The 15,372-nt window shown below is 39.3% G+C and overlaps 1 protein-coding gene across 3 annotated transcripts in view; it reads right to left on the bottom strand.

Moving 5' to 3' along the window:
- ELAVL2 (ELAV like neuron-specific RNA binding protein 2) overlaps window positions 1–14,529 on the bottom strand; it is a 55,269-nt gene extending 40,740 nt beyond the window's left edge. The window contains exons 1-2 of one of the 3 annotated variants that reach the window (XM_010021398.1): window positions 14,446–14,529; window positions 11,797–12,037 (exon numbers count right to left, since the gene is read on the bottom strand). In XM_010021398.1, coding sequence (XP_010019700.1) covers window positions 11,797–12,037; window positions 14,446–14,517 — 313 coding nt within the window. In that variant the 5' untranslated portion in view covers window positions 14,518–14,529. Of the gene's footprint in view, window positions 1–11,796; window positions 12,038–14,445 lie in introns of those variants that run through there. The other 2 variants (XM_010021396.1, XM_010021397.1) reach the window with 2 other exon arrangements.
- Between the last annotated feature and the right edge of the window lie 843 nt (window positions 14,530–15,372).

The raw sequence follows: 15,372 nt of genomic DNA on the forward strand, positions 1-15,372 counted from the left end.
GCACGCTGGTGGAAGAACGCTGTTATAATATACATACATGACAATATTATAAGCCTATATACTAAAGCTCTTACTTGAATTCATCTCAGGGACTCATAATTTTTCCCAGGTTTCCTAAAATTTCAGAGTGGACATGCATCTCCTAATCAGCATACAAAAGCAGAAGTGACATCACATAAAAGACAGTGTTAAGATTAACCTAAACACTGCAGGCAGTCACAGCCTACAATGTCCTCAAGGCAAGCCAGTGTGGCCATGGGAAAGACCGATGGTGTGTCCGACCTCTAGTCCAACTTCAGGAGTGTGGAAAGTTTGATATACTTTCATATATCAGAGTACAACAGTCAATCCTTTTGACTGTCTGGATCTTTGACATAGAAATGCTCTGCAATACGTCAGGGTGATCCTCCTGAGCAACAAGCCCATGGAATTGGTGCCAGTTCTTTTTCAAAATAAGTTATTGCATCTTCATTAAATTACCATTGTCAACTGTGTTTTATTTAAGCCACCAACGTTACCACAGTATTATTTTGATATTAAATAAGCCTAGAAGCACGCATCCAGTCATGCAAATAATATAACTGTAGAACTGTACCTAAAACTACCTACATAGCTATTGTCTCTCTAACAACAAGGGCTAAAGGAATAACCACAGAATACCAGCGTTGCTTTCTTCCCATTTTCTTTTAACGTAAATCATTGTTCAAGTTACAGTCCTTTGATATTTGCACTAAAGCTCAAAATGCATCTTAAAAGCAGCTTCGGCAAAATGAGGCATGAGCCACAGAGCAATCGCCAATTTAACTGCAGTTTGCTTATAGTTCCAGTAGATGGGTTCTATTTACAGAACACTCATAACTCATACAACACTGAAGCAGCAAGCTCAATGCAGCAATCTAGTAAGCTGTGATCACTACTAGATTTCTATTTGATATTTTGATGCCTCTTTCTCCCAAACCCAGTTCCTGAGCTATTACTCAGAAATTTGAAGACTGAATGAAAAGGATCAAACACTTTACAAAGTGTTTGACAGTTTATCCTGCCATACAGTCAGAAGAATATGTCTGTAATTAGACAGCCATAAATAGAACTATAAGTTATTCTAAAAAAATCTGACTTTTTCAGGAAGAGAAACTGACACTTTATCTCAGCCAGGTTCAACTCTACCCTTTTACTAAATCAGTGTCACTCTCTTGCTTACATCTCACATGGTTTTCACACGTGAGGAACAGTCATCTGCTTCATTAACACAAATTTGATGAGGTCAAATACAAAAATGGGGGCGGAGCTCTGGTTCTTTCTCACAGCAGGCAGAGAAAGCCAAGGGTAGAAGATACTGTGGATGCCAAGATCTACATGAACCTTATCAAAGATGTTCAGTATGCCAGAATATGCATTAACTGAGGGTGACTTAACAGATATACCCTGTCCAAATAGGAAATCTCAATCCCCCAAAACACAATTGGAAGCACAGACTGCGAGGAAGGTGTATACTTTCGCAAAAGCAACAGGGCATTTACTTATGGGCACTACAGGAGGTTGAACACTGTTTTGCCTGTTATAGCCTCTTACATTCAAATATAACTATTGACAACCATAAGCTGCTTGAAGTAACAATGACAGACCCAGAGAGCATACTTTCTTACAAACTAGCTTTTTGTATTATAGCTAGAAGCTACTTACTATGCTAAGGTGAAAGTATACCATAAATTTGCTAAATCAAGTTACTTTTCTTGAAAGCTACTGTCCCGGGTTCAGCTGTAACAGTTATTTTTCTCCTTCCCAGTAGCTGGTGCAGTGCTGTTTTTCACCTTTAGTCCGAGAACAATGCTGATAACACACAGATGTTTTAGCTGTTGCTCAGTAGCACTTACCCCGAATCAAGGACTTTCTCAGTCTCATGCTCTGCCAGTGAGGAGGGGCACAAGAAGCCAGGAGGAAGCAGAGACAGAGCACCTGACCCACACTAGCCAAAGCGGTATTCCACACCATAGCATGTCATACCTAGTATATAAACTGGCGGTAGTCACCCAGAAGGGCAGATTGCTGCACAGGTTGGGCTGAGTATCAATCACCAGGTGGTGAGTAATTGCACTGTGCATCAGTGCTGTTTATTGGTTTATTTTGGGGTTTCGTTTGTTTTTTTCTCTTTCCCCTTCCCTTCTTAGTTTTATATTCTCTCCCCTTGTTATTTCCCTTATTATTATTAGTAGTAGTAGTAGTAGTAGTAGTGGGTTTTTATTATGCTTTAGTTATTGGACTGTTCTTACTTCAACCCATGGTGTTTACATTCTTTCACCTCTCCTCCCAGTCCTGCGCAGAGCAGGGGGAAGGAGGAGTGAACAAACAGCTACATGGAGCTGAGTTACCAGCTGGAGTTAAACCACAACAGACACCTTTTTACCCTTCAATTTTTTAACACTTTTAGTAGTAACATGTTTCATGCAGCTGAGAAGTTTAGTCTTTTGCTGGTTCTGTGTCAGGAATACAGCCAGAAGTGATAAGTGACCTGCCCTATCACTTCACCTAGTCACCTTAAATAAATAGTGGATAGATAAAGCATGTTATTCTACTGCTGGGGCATTTCAAAGCCTGCAGTAATTTGAGGACCCAAGTAAAAACTAGCATGACACTTGAACATGAATGCTTTTCCCCAAACTTCACATTAAGACATACTATTATTATTGGGTTTTTGTTTGGTTTTTCTTTCAGACCCTATCTGCTACTTCATCTCAAGAGTTTTGAAAGACATCCTGAAATGTGGCATAATCAGAAATTTGAATGGGCTGCTCAGGCACATTTTGCAAAAGTTAAGTTGCAGTGTTGCGTTCAATTACAGGGGTTTCCCCTTCCCCCCACCCCACCCCAGTCTTTATAGATGATTGAAAAACAGTAACAAAGTGATAAACTGTTGTTAGAAGATAAATCCTTTCCCTAACGTAAGTATTCACCATCTACTGAAAAAAATATGTCCTTGCAAGTATGTCAAAGGGGAATATCCTTCTTTCAAGTTTTAATTAACTCCTGCATTTAGGAAACAAGAACACTACTAATCTGCAGTACTGAGTAGTAGAAAGCAAGCCATTTCTCATTTTAGTTGGTAAATACACAGGAAAAGGACATGCTGAGAAAAGCTGTCATTTTCATTACTTGAAACTGAAATATGTCTCCACAAAGTAATTCTTATAGGAATACAGCAAAATTCTATATAAAAGTTGTGTGTGGGAATAATCAATGCATCTTGCTATAGATGTAAGACTTCATAACTGTTGTGCAGCAACACTAGGCTTCAAATGCATTTCAAGAAAGGCTGAAAGCTGTGGCTTAAGCCACATAAAACAGTAGGTACCAGAGAGTCCAGGAGAAAAGCAGATTTTATCTTCAATAGCTCCAGAAACTCAGAAGACAGGAAAGAACCCAAGATCACAAGTCTCCTTCTGTTTCAGTCAAATGTCTCAAACATCTCCTAGCATGCATTAGTTTCCACTAGAAGTAACATTTATTCAAACAGCTGGCCTAGAATCACTAGGACATAACAGCAGTGTATACCTACAAGAACATAAGAAAGAATAAGCAGTAATAAGAAAAGCCAAACAGGCAGCATGGGGATTCAGGGTGGAAGCACTATCTTCTGCAGAAGAGTACTACCTCTGCTAAAAGCACACAGGACATCCCTCATCACTAGAGAACCACTACCAATTTACAAGTCCCAACACTTTTACAGGCTTCTTGTAAGTTACTGCAATGACTGACAGAGTGAATTTTGATTTATCTGCAGAAAAGTGCAAGAGAATGTATGTTGCATTAATACCCACCAAAAAGCTCAGTGCTTGCTGAGAAGAAGAGCCATTCAATGATCATGTTCTGATTCACTATACTGAGACGTCCCTTATCATGTTCAGCCTTATAAAGAGTTCCAGTTTTAAAACATTGAGTCCTCACTTATGCTGTATATTGAGATCAGCTTGTTAATTCAAGGTTAACACATGGGTAAACTGTTTAACCATTTTAAAAATAGCTTGTTTCAACAACATCAGTAGTGAGAACTAGCTAGGCAACTACTGAATCACTGGAACAGACTGCAGATTTAACTAAGCAAGTTTCTTCTACCTTTTTATTTGTGAAAACAAAGCCTATAAACTTCTGAAAGCTCATAGTGTTGTGCCTGCAAGAGAGTGAAAAACAAATGGAAGTGCAAAGACAATCAAATGCTATATTGAGTAACATGAGACAGTTCCTTCATCTCCACCTGTCTGCATGACTCATGACCAACAGACATGCAAAGCACAATAAATTATGCCATTTACTATGACAAAAGCACAATAAATGCTGCTAAGTTCCTCTCAGTAACATTAAACAGAAACATGTAGAACCAAAGAATAGTAACTATGTAATACCATATTACCAGACTTAAGACAAGTCTGTATTAATAGTGCTCTGGACCCACACAAGGCTTGTTAGAAAATGTAACTCCATCATTTTTCCTGTAGTCCAAACAAGAGCACACTACTCCAACCACCAGCTAAATAGTCCAATACTCTGCTGTTGTACTTTTTTCCAACAAGCAAAGTTCAAAGTTACTTTATTACCTTTGTGCCACACTACACTGAGTCCCTAGGCCACATCAGAAACTGCACTGTAACAGCTGCAGAGAACAACATATGGACTACCTTGAACATAAAAAAAGCTGATGTTAAGAACATCCCTGACCCTCACACCCACCGCCGTAGAAATCTATGCTTCAAAGTCTTAGGTAAGTTGCTCCAGAGAATAGGTCAAACGGTGACCATGTAATAAATACAAATTTGCCTCCAATCCCATTCAGTTTTTATTTTTGATTTCACGTTTTAGCCAAGTTCTGCACAAGGCATCCTGCTGACAAGATACAGTTCAGGCAACATCTTTTGTCCACATCCCTGCCCAAATCAGAAACTGTAAGGTTGCCAGAACTCATTCCCTACCTCAGCACACCACTAAGCAGCAGCTAGCAAGAACCCCTGCCTCTCACAGATTCACTACATTACAAAAGAGCTTCAGCTAGCTCCTCCTTTAGCCACCAAACTACTCTACTCTCCCACACCAAGAGCACTCAAAACCTTGCAGTAACTTGTGACAAATGAGTGATATAGGACTGCAAACATCAAGTACATTGGGAGTAACAGCTGAGAAGAAAAAAAAAAAAAAGGAGGCATAAGGTTTCTATCAGCTCTTCTCCTGACAGACACCAACATGAGCTAGGAGTCTGTGCACTGGTACAACAGAAGTAGGGAAAACGACAGAGGTTAATGAATTTCACATGTTCTAGATGCAAGCAGCCAGTCAGACAACACACTTTCTGCTGCTTCCACTAAGAACACACAATACCTTTTTCCCTTGATTACCATAAGACTGCTATAAAAGTCATAGCAAGCATATCATAGAATATGAGGTATCAGTAAAAAAAAAATAAAAAAATCAGCATTTCACCCATACTTTGCTGAGAGAAGAGCATAGAAAGAAAAAGGGGCTAGAGCACCTCCCATACAAAAAAATACTAAGAAATTTGGGCTGTTCAGGAGAGAAGGCTGCATGGAGACCTCACAGCAATACCTCCAGTATCTGATGGGAGCTTACAAGGATGCTGGAGAGGGACTTCATCAGGGACTGTAGCAATAGGACAAGGAGTAATGCATTCAAACTTAAACAGGGGAAGTTCAGGTCAGATCTAAGGAAGAAGTTCATTACTGTGAGGGTGGTGAGGCACTGGAACAGGTTGTCCAGAGAAGCTGTGGCTGCCCTATCCCTGGCAGTATTCAAGACCGGGTTGGACACAGCTTTCAGCAACCTGGTCTAGTGGGAAGCATCCCTGCCCATGGCAGGAGATTGGAACTAGATGATCTTAAGGTCCTTTCCAACCCAAACCGTCCTGTGATTCTACGATCCCACAGCCTCAGTTGTTTGGGCAGACTACAGTACAGCATTGTCACCAGGTGTTTCCTCAGACTACACTAAAGCAGAGTACTCAATGACCAAGGAACATCAGGAAGTCCCTCCTAGAATTGCACTGACTATGCATATACATTGTGCACACAATTATGACCAGTGCTACTAGAACTATTACAGCTGTTAACAACAGGTTCTCTTCTAAAGAGAACTTGTGGATTTTATGAGCATATGATTATCCTAATCAGAGAAAAGTACAGGAGCTTTGAAGCCAAGAAAACTAAGAAATGCTCTGAAACTGTGAGGCTGAATTCCACAGTTTGTTTAGCTAAAACTCTGAAAGCACTCCTGAGTAAATGACAGAAGCAAAGACCTGAAACCACAGAGATTATTCCATGAAGTGAAAATTAAGCATGTATCTTCCACATGTACAACTGAATTTGCACTTAAGACAGTGGGCATTAAGGGCTCATGTCTCTTTTTGTATGTTTACTACATACATTGCTATTTTTACCTATAGCTGTAATTTTCATTTACCTATATGTCATTTTTACCTGTATTTCAGGAAATTAGGTCTAGAAAATGCACACAAAGTCTTACTAAGGTACACCTTCATTTTTTAGTGGCCTGTCGACAGCTGCTAAATTCATCTGCATGAATTAGCAGAAAGGTTGTGCTTTTTAAGTGCCTGAACATGGGCAGTTTGATAGACTTCATCGCATTTTACCCTCTTCCCTTACATTTAAAAATTAAGCTAAAAATACTTTATAATTACACATGCTTAATGTTAGAGTAAAACATCATCTGCTGCTTTTAAATATGCAAAAGCCCTTAAACTAAACAGTTATCTAGAGCAGATGATGACAATTCAGTTACGATGCATTGAGAAGAGGGTCTCCCACCTACTGTATGAATATAATTAGTTCATGTGGTAGCTTTGTACCTTGTGTTTAGATACATCTCCATTAGCCAAAAGCACGTAAGAGTTAACAGCCTCCAGAACATCAGGGCACAATGACTCATTCCAGACAGATTCTCTGGTTAGGAAGCAAAGGCAAGTGACATTCATGCCCCTGCATCTCAGATGCTGCTCTCCTCAACAGGATTCTCACATGAAGAGATTCTTGTTTAGCACCCTTTAAAATCTTCATTAGTATCAATGTTTAATTTCTCTACCTTCACTGTAAGAACAGAACAGCAATCAGCTATTTTAAGTCTTGCTGAGAACACTTTCAGTGTTTTTCCATTAGCTGAGCAAGTAAACTTCAGTTACTAATGTTACCCTAACAGCAGGTTGTGCTCACAAACTGCATTCTTGGGTATGGCCAGCAGGAACCTTCTGCAGTTCAGCTCTCCACCCTACCTACTTTACAACTAAACTTTTAGATAAAAATCAGTAAAAGACAAAAACTTGTTGACAGTACACTGCAAGGAATTACATCATTTTAACAAATTCCACACCATGTAAAAAGCATTAGTGAAACTACTAGAACAGCCCTTTAGAAAAAAGGGCTTCAGACTGCACACATGAGATCAGTAAGTAAACTCCAAGGTGCTCCAATACATTTTCAACAGGCAGGGAGGCCCTCAAACTCAACTCATCTCAATCCTAAAGTATGCAGACAGCTTCAAGGAGCTGGGACACTGCTATAATGAAGTCTCCAGTGTACTCCAGTGTCACAGATGCGACTGGAAACTGAGTATTAAATAATAGGGTGGAAGGTAATTTGGTCCAAATCCACAGGATGCTTTGACAAGTATTTGGGTCAAGATGGCAGTAGCCATCCTTCATCCCTCTGAGTTCCAACAACTGGCATTTGTCACCCCGTATGAAGAACACCTCCTCAAGTCTTAAAATTTCCTAGAGGATCACATCAGTGGGGTAAGATCTGGGACGCTTGATACTACCTGCTAATATTGACAGATAGGTTACAATTTCTATTTCAAGGCCAGGTTGGATGGGGCTTTGAGCAATTTGGTCTAGTGAAATGTGTTCCTGCCCATGGGCAGGGGGGTTGGAACTAGATGAGCTTTAAAAGGTACCTTCTAGCCCAAACCCTTCTATGATACATTAAAAACATTCTTCACTGCTGAGAAATGGTTCACCTATGTGTTTAATTTCATTCACCAATGAAGATACTACCAGATTTCTTAGTGTTCCTGCACTGGAACTGTCTTGCCTGCCTGGCAAACAGCTCTCAGTTCCACTGTACCACAAATGAATTTTAATCTCATGAAAAAGCCAGAGGAAGCATCTATAACCAGTATGGCCCAACCTGAATTAAACAGTCAAAAGCAGACCTAATGCTTTTCCCCTTACCCATTTTCATTTGCAGTTTAACCTTTATGAAAGTGCTTTTCAACTCTGCACTCCCCTGAACTTTTTAGTGGAAGGTATTATAAAGTATCTAATACTCATGACAGTTCATGTAAAATAAACAATAATTACTGTTTTAACAGGAATTAAACCAATATAATTACGCAATTCATGCCAAATCTTATTTCACAGAAACTTGGTAACAATCCCTGCTCTGATTTGTAGAAATAAAAGGAAAAACTAGCTTTTCAAGAACTCCATGTAGAAAACCTGAAAACGAGTAAGAACAAGACTGGAACTAGAGCATTCTCTCCCCAGCATCCACAAACACTAGGTAATCTTGCTCCAAGCTACTTAAATCAGAAGTATTGCTCCCAGTGCAGTTATAAGGTCAGACACCACATTTCTCATTGACACTAAAACCTTTTGGAACAAAACTGATGCAGTGTTTTTGCTGGCAGCTGAATGTATGCCTCAAACCTGAGGAGCTGCTTTCTGATAAAGGAGAAACACCAACTCTATCTCCACTCTGACACTGGTTGTCCTCTTCCACCAAGAGCTCAACTAAAATTCAGGGTTCTTCTTAAGCATCGCTTTATGCTATACAGAAGACATCACATCTTCAGTAAGAGTTCTTCTGTTGTCTTGCTTCATTTTATTCCCAGGCAAGGAGTCTTTAGACACCAAGTAGGAGCAATGTGAGCTTCTAGCATGTAAAATATCAAATCCATCATGTAAAGATGAGGGCAATTTGCACATCCATCATTAAGAACTTGAGGTGCACTTCTGTGTATCTGCAGCAGCCTTTTAACTGGGAGAAGCATGTAATCCTTTATATAAGGAATGCTAAGCATGCTAACTCAGATCCCCAAGACAGAGGTAAACACTTTGAATAGCCATCCCACTAACTGATGAAGTACCAGTTATCTCTTAGCTGCTTCCTGACCTTTTGTTTCAAAACACCGAGGTCATTACCTGAAGATAAGACAGACTTTTTTTCCTGCATCAACCAGCCTTCAGCTGAAGACAGCAAGATGCGGCATCAGCCCAGTCTAGTTTCCCTGGTGCCCCCACGCACATTCAGTACTCTTCACATTCAGCAAAGAGTAGAAATTACTGGGACATTAAGATTGGTAGAGCCCAAAGGAGCATTATCAGTGCTTTCAGTAGCAAGGATACCATGCTGAATGAAGCAGGATACTTCATATTTAACCATTCCATAAACAGCTTAAGAGTAAGCCACTTGCTACAGGAAAAAGTGCTGGTTATTCAGATTGACAGGGGAGGCAAAGCAGCCTTCCTTCATAAGCACGGAAGTCAGCCAGAGAATACTCAATAAGGAAGCCAAAGGATCAGTGCTGGGCTTTAAGCAGCCTCTTAGCCTTACTCATTTTGTGCTCCTAAATGGTCCCTACTTCTGGGAGAACAAGTTGTCACAATCACTAACTGAAATGAAGAACTGCCACAAAGCACGGCGTAGTGAATTCATCAAGACAAAGGTATACATTTGTCCATCATCTTTGATAAGTCATACTCTTCAGGCAGGATGCCCTTGTTTTGGGGGAACTCACTTTCCAGTTAACAAACTGTACATAGAACAGTCAGTAGAAAAGATGAAGACTTTAAAGAATCCCATTCTTGCAGTCTCAGAAGTACACCATCACGTCTCTAGGCCCAAGCATGGGCATCTACCTTTCTCTTTAGTCTCCACTTGGTAAGGTATCTAAAGTCAAGCATAACTAACTGATGCTGTATAGAGCTGAACTGCAGGAAGAAATGGGGCACGAGAAACTCTGACGGGGGACACAGAAGTGCAGTTTGACAACAGAACTGTTTCAGAGGACAGTAGCAGAGACCTATAATCAGGAGTGACCAATGACAAATATATCCCTTTATATGTAACAGGTTATTCTCACACCATACACAAGTAGAAAACTTAAACATTATCACAAATGCTGCCTCCAGCATGCAGAGAATGACAAAGAGATGTCAGTTATTTAATGTCCTATCAGTATTTTCATTAATGGGTCTGAGTACTGGCAACTAAAGTAGTTTTTATTATTCAAAAAGGTACAGGCTCTGGCTAAAGTCAGTCTCACTGTGCAGCAAAATACATGGTCAAACTTAGGAGATGAGATCCTTAATTTATGTCCCCTGCTCATTCTCAGCAGATGCAGATGTTGATGAAGTAAACATCTGGGAAATATTCCCCTTGGTATCTTTTGCTGCCAGATTCTTGCTTAAGCATCATCCTTGTACTGATGACACAACATCTGAACAAATGTAGGAAAAGGTGTCATAAGTTTTTTGCCATGCTAGAGGAGCAGATAGATCATCAGGACTAGAGACGAAAGCATGTGCCGCATGCCAAAGACAGGTCCCACCGTGGGTACCAGAGCTACCTGAAGGTTTTTAGGCCTTGTTCTTCATTGCTAATATATGCAGCTGGGGAAACACATCTCTCCAGCATATCCAAGCCATCAACATAAACACATCACATGTAGTAGGGGATGACAACCTGTGTAAACTAAAGCTTGCATCTTTCCACTTCCCACTGTTGCTGCTTGGGGAACACCGAGCACAAAGTTTATTTAGTGTGAGCAAAATGCCCATGTTCTGCCACTACCTTTTGTCAATAGAAAAATAGTATCTCCTAACCCTTAAACCAAAGTGTAGAGAACATGCAGCCTTAAAGAGATATAGTCTGAACACACAGAAGCTAACCAGCACATTCAGGAACTGCAATCAAGAACACAAGTTAAAATTGTATTCTTAAAAGCTGGATATTTGAAGACTCGGGGGGAGGGTGGGAGGGAGGGAGGAGGGGAATAAAAAAGCCAGGAAATCAAGTACCAAAGTCAGTATTTCTGAACAAAACCAAAAAATGTTGATGAAACTGGTACCACCAATGTATTTTGAGACAGCTTGGAGCTGAAAAATGGAGATGAGAGATTGAACTTTTGCCAAACATCCTTTTATTCTTGTTTTAAAGTGCAGGCATCCATCTGGTAGTTCTTTCAAAGGTAAACAACTGCTCTAAATACTGGCAACCTGTGCACCAGCTATTGCTAAAATAAAGTACTAACACATCACACTGCAGTTCGTACTCACACTATATTGATTCAAGTATGCATCCTCAAGAAAGTGGATCAAGTGCTGCACTACAAAAGCAGCTTTATCTATGAATTAAGATAGTATGCCCTCTTCACAAGGTACAAGTTTAATTACTTACATACACACAAAGGGAAGTTTTCCATCAACTAGGACTAAGGAAATCATGACTCCAATGGAGTCAAATAAAACATCCAAATCTTCTTTCCAAAGCTCTTAAGATTTAAACACCCTATTAGCATTCACAGTTCTCACACAAACCTAGTTTAAGTGCAAATACGCTTAATTTTGGGGTGTTGAATGTAGATAACAAACCTAAGCTCCTTCTGACTAGCAACATCAGCATTAGTTTCTTCTGCCTTTATTCCATGAAAAAAGCGCAAAACACCATTTGACAGCTCACAGCTTAGAAAATGAAGATACCAAAAATCCCAAAATGAACATACCTGTTATTTTGTCCCTGACAAGCTTGCATGATTCTATCTCACCAATGCTGCCAAAAAGACTTTTCAGTTCCTCTTGTGTCATGTTTTGTGGAAGGTAGTTGACTATTAAATTGGTCTTGCTGTCTTCTGTGTTCCCAGAATCAACTGGTGATGAGCAGTTGTTTATGGTGGTTGAACCATGGGCTGTGTTATTGCAAGTTGGTCCATTAGACAGCTGTGTTTCCATGGCAGCAATTACCTGCTGAAAAACAGAAAAGAACCATCAAAATTCATATTTCACCATCTATTAGGAGAGTTCAGACAAGAATCTGAAATACCTGTCACTAGGCAAGGCCATATACTGCCTCTATATGCAAAAGACCCCACTAATACAGAAGGATTTTTAACTGTAAGGCAAGGAAATACTTCAAAAAACTTACAGGCAAAAAAAGTTGTCACAAAATTTTTTAGTATACCTCTTAATGAAATTAGCAGTCAAAGCTTAGTTTCCATTGATCCACATTCCCTTCGTTTAGTGGCATCACAGCCTTTCTTGTTACCAAGTGGAACTGGTCTGTTGCAAGGGTAATCAGTTCTATTAACTTACAACTAGTAACTGAAATTATATGAAATGTAGTTTTTAAAGTGATAACATTTAGTTATTTTCAAGACAACATGGGTGTTAACTGTATCCTGAGCTTATTTCTCATAAGCAATAGCAGAAAGCAAAAAGCATAAATATTAGTAATTGAAAGAGACTTGAGAGATATATGGATGTGCTGGGATAGAAAACAAAGTCCTCCTTGATAACCTCTAGGTCAACTTTTTGTCACCAGAGGTTGGAATTAGGTTTCTAAATGCTTCTGGTTAAACTGATAATTCCTGGTTCTCACTTCTTCCCTCCCCATGCACCCCGAAAAAAGTTTAAATTTGATACTTCAACTTGATCTACTTTTAGACATCAAAATACAGGAATGATCACCACTCCAGGAACTACCATGTTTCACCTCAAAGTAACTGACTGTATGACTGGCAGATACAGCAGCAATCATTTGGAGAACTAGCAGTATTTGCCCACAATCTACCACTGCCATCTTAGTCAGTCACTGAATGGTAACAGTTGATAAATACAGTGGATTTTTAATTGCAGCCTAATATCCTTAGTCAGCCTATCTACCCTGTTTGAGACCAGCTAGATAAGACAACATCCAACAGGAAATTCTATAAATTAGTTCTCCAGTAATAAACATCTCAATGCAGAAGCAAGACTCAGCAAGAAGTTCACTAAAAATATCCAGCAGTCACTGAAATCCAACCTCGTACTTAAATTTCTAGGAGGACTTCTCACACAAGAAAACCTACTGTAAAAATCACAGTGTAATGCCAGGACCTCTGGAGATTATCTGCCCTAAGTGTCCTGTTCAAAGCAGCATACCTGAATAGCTGATTAGGTCAACTGCACTCAAGGAACATGAATTTGAATTTCCTAAAAATGTATGAGAAGCTAAATTGACTGTCTTTAAACTACAATTTGGACATTCCTGGAACACATTTCCATGTTCTGCATCCAGAAGTGTTTTCCAAGATGTTACTTCAGCACAACACAAATGGGAAGATGCATCTACTAAGAACATTCAGTATGAAAATCTGATCTATTTTTCCTGAGGAGCTAGGAACTGGAACAACAGTTCCTTTATGACAAACTCCAAGGGGTAACCTGCTTCTGGCATTGATAAAACAATGCTGAGATAAAACAAATCTCTCTGCTGAGAAGATGAGAAAGTAGATGATCTTAATTGAGATAAATTACTTTTCAAAACACTAGTATATCTGGCAGAGCTAGTAGCCACAAATGCTGTGCTCTGACTGAGGCTCTCTAGAATTCCTTTTCCCATCCTCTCTTTTTTTCCTCAAATTTGAAGTGTTCATTGATCAAAATTAGCAGGATTTAGCAAGGACAAACAATCAATCCTCACTTAACTGCACATTTATTTTTGTGTTCAGGTGGCAAGAATGAGATCCTAAGCCAACATTCAAGTGAACAGCTGCAGTAGCCTGTGTGCGCTGAAATTACAGCATTTCTCAACTATAGAACCATCTGCTCTGAACAAAGTGATACTAATGTTTTACAAATAATGCATATTCCATTGGTAAGTTGAATACAACCATTCACAAAACACAAAGCACATCAGCAGTTACGAAAGATTTTCCACCCAGAAAAATAGTTTGAGGTAAATTTACAGTTTTCAAGCAATTTCTTAGAGTAAAAATAGTTAATATACTTTTAAAATAGTAATCACAAACACACAGTATACAGGTTTAAGTTACTGCAATTTAGTATTCAGACCATACCAAAACCATTTTAGTACAATACTACTCTTAATTATCCACCAAGTGTTTTGAATTAGTACTGCAATCTAATTGACATTAGAAGAAAGGCAAGCCACTGCAGTGTAAGTTCTACAGGAGATCACCATATTATATTAAAAGTTGTCATGGTATACCAGTGTGCTCCAGGCTCTCACAGATTAGGGACACAACCTAAAGCCTATAATGAAGTGTCAAACAAGAGTTAACGTTCCAAATGAAAGATTAAGGAGTTTGGTATGGCCTCAGCACTATTAACATGTTAAAAAGTATCCTACAGAATTTAAGAAAAGACCCACAGACCCCAGTCCAAGGCTCTGCTGCCCACGAACCACTTCTAAGCAGAGAAGCCACATCACACAGTCTGACTGCCATGTTAGTTTGGAGTTGCCGTCTGCAATATGGACACAAAAAGTACCGTATGTTAGATTAGCAAGATAATGCAACAAATCAGTTTGTACAAATTTACAGTAATTGCATTGATATTCCCAGCACGTCCATGCAGTGTGGCTTAATTGGATTTGAGGCAATTCCAATCTAATCTTTCCAAATTAAGTTGTAAAGTTATTTTTCTTACATAAGAAGCTTACTTTTAAGAAGCCGTAAAAGATATTGCAGTCTAGTTACCCCTGCATCTGCCCTGGAAGCCATCTCCAGAACCACACCATGCCTAAATTCTTTTGATCTTTAAGAGTGAAGGGGGAGGGGGGAAAAAAAAAAAAAAAAAAAAAAAAGGCACAATGAGTCTATTTTCCATTACCACACAAAATGACCATGCAGCATTGAAAAACAACTCCCCTTACATGCCTTTCCCAGCCCACGAAAAAATACACATACAATAAACTACTTTGCTAAAGAATCCAGTCTGTTCTTAAAATCTTAGGTTTTAAAAAATAAGTTAAATTCTTGCACAGATAGTATTCGGCAATTTCCTTGCAATAGCTGTTTAAGAGTACTACTGGACATACAAGTGGCAGTAGAAGATTTCTCAAAAACAGTGTAACTGAAGCAAAATATGCAAGAAATAGCTCTTCATATGGGTATTTTTGTCCCCAAGCACACTGCTTTTAAATAAAATATCATTGTAAACCCACTTGGATTTGAATTGAACAGTGCTATGAGGATACTACAAAAGCTAACTGGCTGTTTGCAGACGCTTACAAGTAGTCCAGATGTTAAATATAAGCACAATGGCACAAACAGGGAGACTCCTGACTGCTGCCACAGCTT

The sequence above is a fragment of the Nestor notabilis genome, unplaced genomic scaffold, assembly GCF_000696875.1.
Source record: "Nestor notabilis isolate BGI_N333 unplaced genomic scaffold, ASM69687v1 scaffold9339, whole genome shotgun sequence".
In the NCBI taxonomy this organism is placed as follows: Eukaryota; Metazoa; Chordata; class Aves; order Psittaciformes; family Psittacidae; genus Nestor; species Nestor notabilis.